General features: G+C 40.8%; 1 protein-coding gene and 1 pseudogene across 1 annotated transcript; both read left to right on the top strand.

The window, feature by feature from the left end:
* The first annotated feature begins 1,050 nt into the window (after window positions 1-1,050).
* On the top strand, window positions 1,051-1,369 carry LOC110568169 (microtubule-associated proteins 1A/1B light chain 3B-like; annotated as a pseudogene).
* Window positions 1,370-7,664: 6,295 nt separating this feature from the next.
* Window positions 7,665-9,452, top strand: LOC105714795 (DDB1- and CUL4-associated factor 8-like protein 2). Its single transcript, XM_012448910.3, has one exon. It carries the CDS (start codon window positions 7,665-7,667, stop codon window positions 9,450-9,452), a length of 1,788 nt encoding a protein of 595 aa, XP_012304333.1.
* Window positions 9,453-14,032: the final 4,580 nt, after the last annotated feature.

Below are 14,032 nucleotides of genomic sequence, written 5' to 3'. Positions count from 1 at the left end.
CTCTTCTCCCATGCTATTCTCCACACAATAGCAGGTGTCATCCTTTTAATAAGTAAGTCACATAATGCATTCCCCTGCTCACAAGCTCCCTAAGGTTTTCCAGCACACTTAGAATAAAATAAAGCACTCTAATTCCTTATAATGGTCAACAAGGCTCTGTTTAGTTGGCCATGGCTTCTTCCAGTCTCATTGCCTGTCACTCTCCCTGAAGTTGACTTGCACTGTTTCAATCAAAACCTCCTTGAAGTTTCATGAACACTCACATTGTGATACTATTTCAGATAATTAGCACTCAATATCACTTTATAAGGAATGTTCTTACCCTAGGTACTTGAGGATCTATTTCTCCTTTCATTCAGCTCTCTACTTAAATGTCACCCCATTAAGGAGTCCTTCCTGAATATACTATTTAAAATAACAAACCATATTCTATATGCATTTATACAGCTTTAATTCTCTCCATAATATTCATTACTGCTTCATCTGGTCTATCTATGTATTGATTTGTCTATTTTCTCTTTCATCCACTATATTATATGCTCCATGAGTGAAGGGAATGCCACTTTTATTCACCACTGTGTTATCAGTACATAGAACAGTGCATGTCACATAGAAGCCCTAAATAAATGCACAGTGGATTAATGAATGAGAATGGAAATATATAAAATGAATTGATGAGATGTAAAGCCAAGCAAACAAAAACTTAAATGAAAAGCCAATTTACAGTCAAAAGTTGCCTACTAAGAAAATATGAAAGGCAGAGTGATAAAATAGCATTAGGTTAAAGTAACCTGATTCACTCTCTAACACTGGAACTATTCTTTGCAATGGGTCATATGTAAAGACATATGTAAAGCCAATTAAGATTTCCTGATATAATTTGGATATTTGTCCCCTCAAATCTTGTGTTAAAATTTGATCCCAAAGAGAGTCAGAGCCACCACCACTCTCCCTCTCCTCCCCTCTCCAGAGCCACCAGACCTTCAGGGTCTCTGCAGCCTGCAGCCTCAGCCCAGCCCACCCTTGCCCCAACCCCCATGCCCCAGCACCATGCCTCACAAGAAGACCTTCAAGCAGCCTGCACCATAAGACAAAGAGTAGATGTCCCACTTATCAGAAAGCAGCATCCAACCAGAATCCCAGTGATAACAGGATATAAGAGTGAGAAACAGCCGCCTGTTCTTGTTCTGGATAAAATGAAGTTCCCTGCACTAGCTAATCAAGCCTTCTTCTGTTGGTGAATGGGCACAGAACGGTGAGCATCACCTCACTGATTTCAGAAATGTATGAGAGTGAGAAAGATGAAGATGGTTTCCTATATATGGTATATGCTTCCCAATAGACTTTTGGAATGAAATTGTCAGTGTAAAACTAGATAAAAATGCATTTATTCCAGAATTTTTAATACCAAAAAAAAAAAAAAAAAGGAGTGTTAGCAACTGAGATTGCTCAGTTTATCTAACCACAGATCATCAAAACTGCAGTGTTCCCACCTAGGAATGTTAGGAAGTTGTTCTTGTATTTAAACAGAAAAACTGAGCTCCAAATGAACATATTCAGGTCTAGGAACTATATTATTTAACCTAGGCTAGCTTGCTTTCAAATTTTAGAATTTTTAAACTAAAATATTTTACATTCTAAGTTACCAATAAAATAGACCTTCAAGTTATTTTAATATTGTTTTCCCCCCAAATAGGAACTTGCAATTCTAGCAGTAATTTAAAGATATTCAGAGAGACACTGAGTCTTCTCTTTAGGTTCACAGAACCTGGCACCTTTTTATAGAAGGGTTTTTACTCAACTAGAGAAAACTTTCTAAGAGGATCTTTAAGCATACAATGTGAAGCGTAATTCCTCAAAATGCATTTGCTGTAGTAGTTGGTACACACACAGGATAAATGGGGTGTGTAGGAAAACAACTCTAACCAGGTATGGTGGCTCACACCTGTAATCCCAGCACTTTGGGAGGCTGAGGTGGCTCACACCTATAATCCCAGTACTTTGGGAGGCTGAGGTGGACGGATCACCTGAGGTCAGGTTTCAAGACCAGCCTGGCCAATATGATGAAACCCTGTCTCTACTAAAAATACAAACATTAATCTAATTAAACTCCAGAGTTTCTGTACAGCAAAAAAACCATCATTAGAGCGAATTGGCAACCAAGAGAATGGGAAAAAATTTTTGCAATCTACCCATCTGACAAAGGGCTAATATCCAGAATCTACGAAGAAGTAAAACAGATATACAAGAAACAACCCCATTCAAAATTGGGCAAAGGATATGAACAGACACTTTTCAAAAGAAGACATATATGAGGCCAACAAATATATGAAAAAATGCTCATCATCACTGGTCATTAGAGAAATGCAAATCAAAACCACACTGAGATACCATCTCACGCCAGTTAGAATGGCGATCATTAAAAAATCTGGAGACAGATGCTGGAGAGGATGTGGAGAATAGAAACACTCTTACACAGTAGGTGGGAGTGTAAATTAGTTCGACCATTGTGGAAGACACTGTGGCGATTTCTCAAGGATCTAGAAATAGAAATTCCATTTGACCCAGCAATCCCATTACTGGGTATATACCCAAAGAACTATAAATCATTCTACTATAAAGACACATGCACACATATGTTCATTGCAGCCCTGTGTACAATAGCAAAGACCTGGAACCAACCCAAATGCCCATCAATGATAGACTGGACAAAGAAAATGTGGTACATGTACACCGTGGAATACTATGCAGCCATAAAAAACGATGAGTTCGTGTCCTTTGCAGGAACTTGGATGAATCTGGAAACCATCATTCTCAGCAAACTGACACAACAACAGAAAGCCAAACACCGTATGTTCTCACTCATAGGTGGGTGATGAACAACGAGAACACATGGACTCAGGGAGATGAACATCAAACACTGGGGGCAGTTGTGGGGGTAGGGCAGAGACAGCAGTGGGGTGGGGAGGGAGGGAAGGGTGGGGAGGGATAACATAGGGAGAAATGCCAGATATAATATGCACCTAAAGTAAAATAAGTAAATTTAATTAAAAAAATACAAACATTAGCCTGGTGTGGTGGCACACGCCTATCGTCCCAGCTACTCGGGAGACTGAGGCAGGAGAATAACTTGAACCTGGGAGGCAGAGGTAGCAGTGAGCTGAGATCGTGCCACTGCACTGCAGCCTGAGCCAAGATTGCACCACTGCACTCCAGCCTGGGCCACAGAATGAGACGAAAGAAAGAGAGAAAGAGAGAAAGGGAGAGAGAGGAAGGGAAGGGAAGGGGAGGGGAGGGGAGGGGAGGGGAGGGGAAAGGAAGGCGAGGGGAGGGGAGGGAAGGGAAGGGGAGGGAAGGGTAAAGGAGAAAGGAAAGGAAAGGAAAGGAAAAAGCAAAGGGAAGGGAAGGGAAAGGGAAAGGGAAAGGAAAGGAGGAAAACAACTCTGACTGTGAACTGCTGCTCAAGGTTCTTGATTCCTAAAAGTCCTAAAAGTATACCAAAAGTCCATGCTCTTGCAAGTTTTAGGCAGCTTTTTGATTTGTTCTCTGGATAGTTACATACATAAAAACACTACCATTCAATAGGAAATTTTAACAATTCATAATTTTAGTCTAGTTTCTTAAAAGATCCCAGAGAAAAAGAGTGGCATTTCTTCTATTTTGGGTTTTGTCTGATCTAAGTGCTCAAACTAGGTGTCTGCGTTGGTAAAGAAAAGCAGTGTACCAGTGTCATTCTTTAGGACAGCCATAGAAACCACAGAACAGTAAAACTAAAAGCATAAAAATTCAGATGCACTCCCTTCTACCTTTGACTTAACGCTATGGATGATCCCCATTTTTTAAAGTGTGTAACTAAATAGTATTAAAAGGTTCTCACACTTTATTTTTTATTGCATTTTATTTTATTTTTTGAGATAGAGTCTTACTCCGTGACCCAAGCAGGGATGCAGTGGCACAAACATGACTCACTGCAGCCTCAATCTCCCAGGCCCAAGGAATGAGAGGCTTGTCTCAGCCTCCCGAGTAGCTGGCATTACAGGCACATGCCTTCACACCTGGCTAATTTCTTTGAAAGGTTCTCACATTTTAAACAGTAGTTCAGTAGTTCACTGTTAGATCAAACAACCATCAGAATTCTCCCACTCTAAGTCCATGTCAGTTTTGGAGAAAACATAGCAAAAGGGGACATATGCTGTTTACAAATATTTTGTTTGTTCTTCGAGACAGAGTCTCACTCTGTCACCCTGCCTGGAGTGCAGTGGCATGATCTTGGCTCACTGCAACCTCTGCCGCCCAAGTTCAAGCGATTTTTGTGCTTCAGCCTCCGAAGTAGCTGGGACCAAATTCACGCCACCATGCTTGGCTAATTTTTGTATTTTTAGTAGAGATAGGATTTCGTCATGTTGGCCAGGTTCGTCTTGAACTCCTGACCTCAAGTGATCCACTTGCCTCAGCCTCCCAAAGTACTGGTATTACAGGCATGAGACACTGTACCTGGCTTTTACTATTTATTATTATTATTTTTATTTATTTTTTGAGGCGGGGTCTCACTCTGTCACCCAGGCTGAAGTGCAGTGGTATGATCTCAGCTCACTGCAACCTCCACCTCCCAGGCTCAAGCAATCCTCACACCTCAGTTTCCCAAGTACCTGGAATTACAGGTGTGTGTCACTACACCTGGCTAATTTTTTGTATTTTAGTAGAGATGGGGTTTCACCATGTTGGCCAGGATGGTCTCAAATTCCTGATCTCAAATGATATGCCCACCTCAGCCTCCCAAAGTGCTGGGATTATAGACATGAGCCACCATGCCTGGCCTGTTTACAAATATTAATGTCAGGAGTTAAACATTTTCAAGTCCAACCTATGATAAAAGACCAATACTTCCTACTACTTGCATGGGGTTCACTATTTACTATTTTCTTGGGAATATCACAGGACGATCACAATTACACCACTTTAGACTGTACAGGTAGCAATTCGCAACTTACTCCTGTGCATTTAGATGTATCTGGAAGACCTGTATCTGTTAGTGAACGTTGTTTACTATACTGGAGGAGAAAACAAAATTCCTGCATCTGGGCCTTTGACTGATCATTAAAAGTGTTCCTGTTACCTGTTCTCCCTGCTGCATGTATCTGTCCACTTGGAAAACTTTTAATATGAATATTTTTATATTATATAAATTCTTAACTGGCCTATCTCCTTTAAATTGTATATATCATTATATCTGACATTCTTGTAACTACTGTACAATCAATAAAATTCCTATAAGAAATACTGCTTAAAAAATATCATGCTGAGGGGTAAACCCATATCCCATGTTAGTTGGTAGTCACTTTATATGATGTTTAAAATAAATATATTTTAATGAACTAAGTTGAATAAAAGCAAAATTAAAAGCTATAAAAAAATTGATGCCCAATGTTGAAAGTGGGGCCATGTAGGAGGTGTTTGGATTATGGGGGTAGATCCTTCATGAATTACTTTGTGCCTTCTCTCCAGGTAATGAGTAACTTCTCACTGTATTACTTCTCATAAGATGTGATTGTTAAAAAGAGCTTTGAACCTCCTCTTTTCCTGCTCCTTCTTTTACCACATGGCACTCTGGCTCTGCTTCTCCTTCTGCCATGATTAAAAGCTTCCTGAGTTCCTCACTAGAAGCAGAACCTGGTGCCATGCCTCTTGTCCAGCCTGCCAATCTTTTAACCAAGTAAACCACTTTTTCTTCTAACTTACCAAGCCTCAGCTATTCCTTTAGAACAAAGCAAAATGGACTAAGATACTTCCTCTCCTGGATAATGCCTTTATGGGCATGTTAGGGTTTGATGTTCTAGGTTTCCTATTTTGGGGTTCCATGGCTGAGCAAGACCCCTTGTTTATGAACATGAATTCTTTTAAAGAATTAGTAATATATCATATACATAAAATGGATATGCCTACCAATAAATAATAAAAATAATAACTGGACACCTATACTCAGGATAAGATATAAATACTGCCCAAAATTTTTGAAGTTGCGTCTTTCTCAGATTTCAATCTTCTTCTCTTTTTGAAAGTTAATCATTATCCTGAATTGTGAATCAATTACTTCCTTGCCTTTTTAAATGATGTTATTTCATATGAAAACAATATAGACTTGTAAAAAATTGAAATAATTGACTATCCTTGTTAATTGTGTTTTCACTCATCATTGTGTTAAAGATTCAGTCATGCTCATGTATTCAATTTTAGTCTATTCATTCTCACTTCTCTATATTATTTCATTATTTATCCATGTTATTTTTGATGGGCTTTTCGGTGGCTTTCAGTTTGCTGTGCTAGACTTTACAAGTTGCTATGAATACTCTTTTACATATCTTTCTGTTACTATTGGCCTTGGAACCACCCACTTTCTTTAGAAGACTGAATACTTCTATTTTTAATCAATTTTGCATTTACCTTGCAATTACTCTGAGGGAAACTTTTGTTTTCCTCATTCTGGCATTCTTAGTCAGCAGTTTACTGTAGCCCTTTGAAAATATACTGAAATCACCTTAGATAATTCATTGAGAGAAACTATTAAATTAACACAGTAATGCCAATTAACTGTCTCTGTAGAGCTGTTTTCTGTTCCCTAGAGGCCCCACAGAAGCCCCTAACATATTTTGGGAAATATGTAAAAGATGTCCATAGTTCTGACATCACATGCTTTATTTTTTTCATAAAATTGTGTTGGTGTTCCCTAAGTATCTTAAATTGAATTAACTCTGAATAAATATATAGAATCTCTGGTGGAATAAGAAAAAAAAAGGAAGTACTACTTCCATCTCAAATAGGTGAAGCAATTACTCATTTCAATGTCCATTTTCAATTGATCAGTTGATTTCAGCCTTCATTACACTGAAGGTCTAAATTCTTCTCACTAAAGGAGCCTGCCAGATTTAACAAATAAAAATAGAGGACACCATGTTGAATTTGAATTTCAGATAAATAATGAATAAAATTTTAGTGGCAATATATCTAGTGTAATATTTGAGATCTACTTGTACTAAAGAAAATATTCATCCTTTATCTGAAATGTAATTAACTATGCATATCATAGTTTACCTGGTAGCTGTATATCGATTCTACCAGTAGAGTGCTCAAGGTTTCCCTCAAGCTTTCCAATTTAAGATATTTCTTGTATGTCAAAAAGTCAGTAGTTGTGGGACACTTAGCTAACCTTTCATTGTTCTTGCCTACATCTTCATTTCATACGGTACATTATCTTCGAGCAAAACACTGAGTGGCTTCTAAAAACTATTTTGCCAAAGGAGGATCACTTTTGCTCATGGTTCTCTGATAAGAACATTTTCCAAGGTGCAGCAATTTCAATCTTCAAAAACCCGCAGCTACTCACAGTGTAAGATGCCCGTGGGGGTGGGGCTCTGGGCCTGGAAAAACTAGAGCAGTCTGCGTGCCGCGAGGAGGTGAGCAGGTAAGAAGCCTTCTGAACCTCACCAGCTCCCGTACTGACAACTGCTTTGGCGGGCTCGTTCCCTTTAGCCAATCAGATTGGAACTTTTTAGCCGCGCTTACTTCCTTCGCAACCGCCAGTCCTAACGGAAGGCTGACTGTCTTCCCTGAGATTTTAGGAGCTGGATTTTCCAGTTCCAGATTGGCCACGGCAAACATCTTACGAGATGTCCCACCAAGAGGGCAGCGCAGATGACTTACAAGACTTACGGATTGAAAGCTTGGTCAGCAGCCCAGAGGAGCAGTCTGGAGTGGCGGCAGCAATGGAGGCCTCCTCAAACATTGATATAGCAACCTTAGATGTGAGTATGAGAATGACTGGAGGCGGCGGTGATACCAGGGTTGGTGGTTTCCCAAACGATGCCAGCACAGAAAATCGAAACACTGACCAAGAAACTTCAAGTGAAGACGTCGAACTTGAGAGCACGGAGGACTTTGAGCGTCTTCTCGTGCGTGGTGCAAGCTTATTCGATTACCCGTTACTAAGAGAGGACGAGATAGTAGAGGAGGAGGGAGGGGAGGAAGAAGAACAGGCTCAGGTGCGTCCACAATGTGGTGGTGCCAACCATGAGCAGTGTTTGTCAGAGGAGGATAGGGTGCTGGAGGAGTGGATTTCCTCAGAGACATCTGCCCTGCCCCGACCTCACTGGCAGGTCGTTACTGCTCTTCACCAGCGGCAGCTGGGTTCAAGTACCCGCTTTGTCTATGAGGCCTGTGGGGCAAGAGCCTTTGTGCAGCGTTTCCGCCTGCAATATCGTCTTGAAGGACGTATGGGTTGTGTCAATACTGTACACTTTAACCAGTGTGGCACCCGGCTGGCCAGTAGTGGTGATGACCTAAGGGTGACAGTGTGGGACTGGGTGCGGCAGCAGCCAGTGTTGGACTTTGAGAGTGGTCATAAAAATAGTGTCTTACAGGCCAAGTTCCTTCCTAACTGTGCTGATTCCACCCTGGTCACGTGTGCCCGTGATGGGCAGGTACGCGTAGCAGAACTAATTAATGCATCTTATTTCGAGAGTACTAAGCGTGTAGCCCAGCACGCGAGAGCTGCCTACAAGTTGTCTCTGGAGCCAGACTCTCCTTGGAAGTTCCTCACTTCAGGTGAAGATGCCGTTGTCTTCACCATTGACCTCAGACAAGGCCGGCCAGCTTCAAAAGTTGTGGTAACAAGAGAAAAGGGGAAGAGAGTGGGACTGTATGCAATTTCTGTGAATCCCGCTAATACCTACCAATTTGCAGTGGCTGGACAAGATCAGTTTGTCAGGATTTATGACCAGAGGAGAATTGATGAGAAAGAAAACAATGGAGTACTTAAGAAATTCTCTCCTCATCATCTGGTTGATGGTGATGTCTCAACAAGCATCACCAGCATTGTGTACAGCCATGATGGCACAGAGCTCCTGGCCAGCTACAGTGATGAAGATATTTACCTCTTCAACTCCTGTCACAGTGATGGTGCTCAATATGTTAAGAGATTTAAGGGGCACAGAAATAATAACACAATCAAAGATGTTAAGTTCTATGGCCCCAGGAGTGAGTTTGTCGTGAGCGGTAGTGACTGTGGGCACATCTTCTTTTGGGAAAAATCATCTTGCCAGATCATCCAGTTGTTGAAGGGGGACACAGAAAGTACAATAAACTGTCTTGAACCCCACCCTCACCTACCTATGTTGGTGACCAGCGGCTTAGATCATGATGTCAAGATCTGGACACCCACAGCTGAAGCTGCCACTGAGCTTACTGAGTTAAAGGATGTGGTTAAGAAGAACAAGTGGGAACGAGATCAAGATAGTTTGTACCATACCAGCATGTTTGACCAGTACATGTTTTGCTTGATCATGCGCCACCTGTCACAGGGAGATCATCACCCGGGCTGGAGAGCCAGATTCCCAGGAGAAGAATTGAATGAGTCTTCCAGAACCTCAGATACATCCCAGGAGGAAGGCCAAGACTGAGTGCCATGCATACCATCCCAAAGGCCTCACACCCAGTCAAGCTAGATGCCATCTAAGTACACTGGACTTTAAAATGCAGTTTGACTAACTTAGAATTGTCAATAGATTAATAGATTTGCTTTTTGTCTTCTATTTTCCACAATTTATACTGAAAACCATCTCTTCTATTCTTTCCTCTCTCCTTTCTTCCTTCCACACATTCTTTCTTTCTCATTTCTTTCCTCATGGTTTCCTTATGCCTCTTTTGTTACCCCTTATTCTTACATGAGTGCATACACAACTTGCTTATGCCTCTTTTCCTTTGTTCCCTCTAAAATTTATAGTTGACCTCTAAAATTTCCTAATTTTGTTCAAAATAATTAATAGCCTTATTAGATGCATCTACTCAATTCTGACATTCTGAAAACGATTACCTTTTTCCTTTTTTTCATCTTTAACGATTTTTTCTGAAGATCTAGTTCTTCAGTTGACCTGAAAATTTCAAAAATATGTTTCTCCTTTAGAAGTAAAATAAGACAAACTATAGTTTTGCTCTGTTGATGCTGACACTTGGCCACACACACACAGTCTCAGAGAGGGAAAAGATGAGGAGTAGGGTGTAGATTAATTTCTACTCAGATAATTCATCCCCTCAGAATAAATAGCATGAAATTATCTACATTTTCTGAATCCATATGTTAATAATTTTGAAAAATTTGAGTACAATGTAGCTGGTAAGAACTAAATTAAGTTTGATCATATGACATCATTTACTCTGTGCATTAAGTATTCTTAAAGTTTTAAGGTTGGGAACTCCCAAAGGGTTATCTTCCAGGAAGTCCTCCTGGAACAGCCATTTCCTATAAATGCCAGCTACTGGTAGAAAAATCTCTCATATTTGAAAATACATTTTAATTAACTTTTAAGAACAAGTTACTGTAAAAATTGTTTATGTTTGCACATAACCATTTGTTGTAATTGGTAGAAAAATCCTATTTGACATCCTCGATTTTAATTGCTTAAAATTCTCTTTGCTTAAATTGCTTTAAAAACTCTTTTAAGCCTTATTTAATATAAATTAAATAAGGATACTGTATGTCCAATTACTGACCAATGAAAATATTCATCTTTATTTTGTATGTGTTATTTGTATGAATGAATTTAGAAGATCGCCTTTCCACCAGCACCCATGAACTATACCACACCATTCTTTGCCGTCTTTTCTTGGAAAAGAAGGATGTAATGAAACATCCTGTGTCCTGACAATGGCTTTTCTTTGGTAATACTTCTTGAGATAAGTATTACCTCTGTTTTTTTGGGAAAATGTAATTTGCATAATGAGATTAGAATTTAGGATGGAACACAACTTGACTGAAGTTCCTGCTCACTGAGATCCAAAGCTAGGGACAACTACCCTGGGGTCTGGGAGCCTCAAGAAGCCCCTACCAAGCTCTGCTGTCAGGAAAGGATCTTAAAGAGTCCCACAAGAGAATTTATAGGCATATGAAAAGAGTTATAAACTAGAATTCCAAGTTTGGGCCCCCTGTATAACTTCATGGGATACATAGCAGCAATAATATTAACAAAACATTAAACAAATCATTTGGGATTTCAAGTGACACCTGGTGTCAGTGTGAGCAAAAGTGAAAGCAGATAAATTATGCAGTTATTTTTCCACCTGCTGTTTGGAAGGTCTGCCTCTGTGGGGAATTTATATTTTGCTCACTTAGCTAAACTAAAACTTCACTCCAAGTTCCCTGAATGGTTCCGAGATTGCTTGTGCTACAAGAGGCATTTGGTGAAAGATTTGGGAGGCAAAGGTAAAGTAGTAGCCACATTTATTTTATACTTTATGCTTAGAAAGGTGCTGCTGCAGCTCATGAACATTTTTGCTTATATCCTGGCTTACCTTGTTGGTGTGGGGCAGCATCTGGGCCCACAACTGCTCTAGTTCTCCCTAATATCTTCCTTCTTCTTCACCAGCTCCATAGAAAAGAATACCACTTTTTGTTTTTGCATGGCATTAATGATATTGAAATTGGAGGTTTAGAGGCAGTGAAAGATCAACATAGGTCCCAGTCAGTCCTTGTGAGCTCCAGATATTCCTCATGGATTCCATTTACCCTTGCTTCCTCTACTTTGCATCATCTCTTCTTCCTGACTTCCCTCCTGACCTTGGGTTTCAGCATCTGATGCAAAGACAACAGCCTGCTGAGACTGATTAACCGGCTTCCACATTTTAATAAGGCATGGACCCTATTATAAGTCCCTTCTTATATGTGTATCACCCCCTATATGTGTATCATCTTATATTTGTTCAATTGGAGTGTTTGTTTCTCTGATGGAACCCTGATGGTTGCAACCTCCCCAACGTGCTTTTGGACTGAGTAAACCCCTGGTTACTTAGACTTGGACATTTGCCATCAGAAGGAATTATAGGTCCCTAAAGGGAGAAGTTGAACTTCACACACACACGCACACATTCTTACATTCTCAGTGTGAGCTGAGCTAGGGTCCACTGACTCAGAAGTAGCCCAGTCCTCCTGGGAGCAGGAAAGAAAGGGAAGGGTGAAATGGTATGAATCGCATTCTTCCTCAGTGCTGAGGGGCTGGAGAAACACCATATCCTTCTCCTGGCCTGATCCAGGCTCCAGGAAGGAGAGCAGATTGACTCTCAGGCCTGCGACTTCCTGTCCACACTGCTGCTCCCTGGGTTTGAGGGTAGCTAAGGGATCTGGGGAAAGAAGGGGACGGAATCAGGAAAAGATGTTGATCAAGAAAGATGACAACCAGGGGTGAGGGCTGAAAGTGAATTAAAGATAAAAACACCATTTAAAAAGTAGAGAGGAGGGAAACAAAACTAAAATCCACCCCAAATCCAAACCTGCCTGGAAGAAAAGAAAGTCCTCTGGTCTCATAGAGACATTATTCAGAAAGGCTTGCTTTGCTGCAGGAGCGCTCAGGCCTCAGTGTGACCCTAGAGATGGAGGATGCAGCCTCTACAGCTCGTTCTAGTCCTGGCTGGGGGCAACTTCCTCTTTGTCATCCTTCTTGTCTTCCTCTCTCCGTCGCTCTCTCTCTGTCGCTGTCTCCCTGTCAATGAAGCTCATGTGGTAGAAGTATAGCTTTACAAATATTGCTTTTTTTTTTTTTTTTTTTTTTTTACAAATTGATGGTTTGTGGCAACTCTGCAATAGCCAAGTCTATCAGCACCATTTTTCCAACAGCATGTGGTCACTTCATGTCTCCATGCCACATTTTGGTAATTCTTGCCATAGTTCAAATTTCCATTATAATTGTATCTGTTATGGTGATTTGTGTTTGATGATGTTTTCATTTTTTTCTTAGACAGTCTTGTTCTGTTACCCAGGCTAGAGTCCAGTAGTGCAATCATAGCTCACTGCAGCCTACTGGGTTCAAGGGATCCTCCCACCCCAGCCTCCAGGTATGAGGGACTACATGCCTGAACCACTACACCTGGCTAGCCTATGTTTTACAAAATTTTGTTAGAGGTGGGGTCTTGCTGTGTTGCTCAGGCTGATCTGGAACTCCTGGCCTTAAGTGATCCTCCTGAGCAGCTAGGATTACAGGCAAGAGGTGATTGGTGATTACAAGCAAGGGGTGATTGGTCATCTTTCATGTTACCATAGTAATTGTTTTGGCACACCATGAACTGTGTCCATTATAAGAGGATGAACTTATTCGATGTTGTGTGATTTCTCAGTGCCCCACCCACCAGCCATTCCTGTGTCTGTCTCCCTCTCTTCTGGCCTCCCTATCCCCTAAGACACAAGAATATGGAAATTAGGCCAATCAATAACCCAACAACGGCCTCTAAGTGTTCAAGTGAAGAGTCACATGTTTCTCACTTTAAATCAAAAGCTAGAAATGATTAAACTTAGTGAGGAAAACATGTAAAAAGCTGAGACAGGCCAAAAGCTAGGCATCTTGTGACACACAGTCGACTAAGTCATAAATGAAAAGGGAAAGTTCCTGAAAGAAATTAAAAGTACTACTCCAGTGAGCACATAAATGATAAGAAACTGAAACAGCCTTGTTGCTGATATGCAGAAAGTTTGAGTGGTCTGCATAGAAGATCAAACCGACCACAACATTCCCTTAAGCCAAAACCTAATCCAAAGTCAGGCCTTAACTTTCTTCAGTTCTATGAAGGCTGAGAGAGGTGAGCAAGCTGCAGAAGAAAATTACTAAGCTAGCAGAGGTTGGTTCATTATGTGTAAGGAAAGAAGCCATCTCCATAACACAAAAGTTCAAGGTAAAGCAACAAGTGCTGCAGCAAGTTATCCAGAAGATATAGCTAAAACAGTTGTGTTTGTCTGTTGCATTGCTATAAAGAAGTACATGAGGATGGGTAATTTGTAAAGAAAGCTTTTGTTAGCTCATGGCTCTGTGGGCTGTGAGATCATGGTACTGACATCTACTCAGCTCCTGGTGAGGCCTCATGGAGCTTTTACTAGTGTCTTAAGGTGAAGGCAGAGAAGGTACATCGCATGGTGGAAAAGGGAACAAGGTGGCAAGGGAGGTGGGTAACATTCTTTTAAACAACCAGAGCAACCAGATCTCGTGTGAACTCAGAATGA

The sequence above is a fragment of the Aotus nancymaae genome, unplaced genomic scaffold (assembly GCF_030222135.1).
Source record: "Aotus nancymaae isolate 86718 unplaced genomic scaffold, 86718_ANA_hifiasm-v0.15.2.pri h1tg000058l, whole genome shotgun sequence".
NCBI classification, from domain to species: domain Eukaryota; kingdom Metazoa; phylum Chordata; class Mammalia; order Primates; family Aotidae; genus Aotus; species Aotus nancymaae.
The sequence above is the reverse complement of the archived record's forward strand: the minus strand, read 5'-3'. Positions and strand labels throughout refer to the sequence as shown.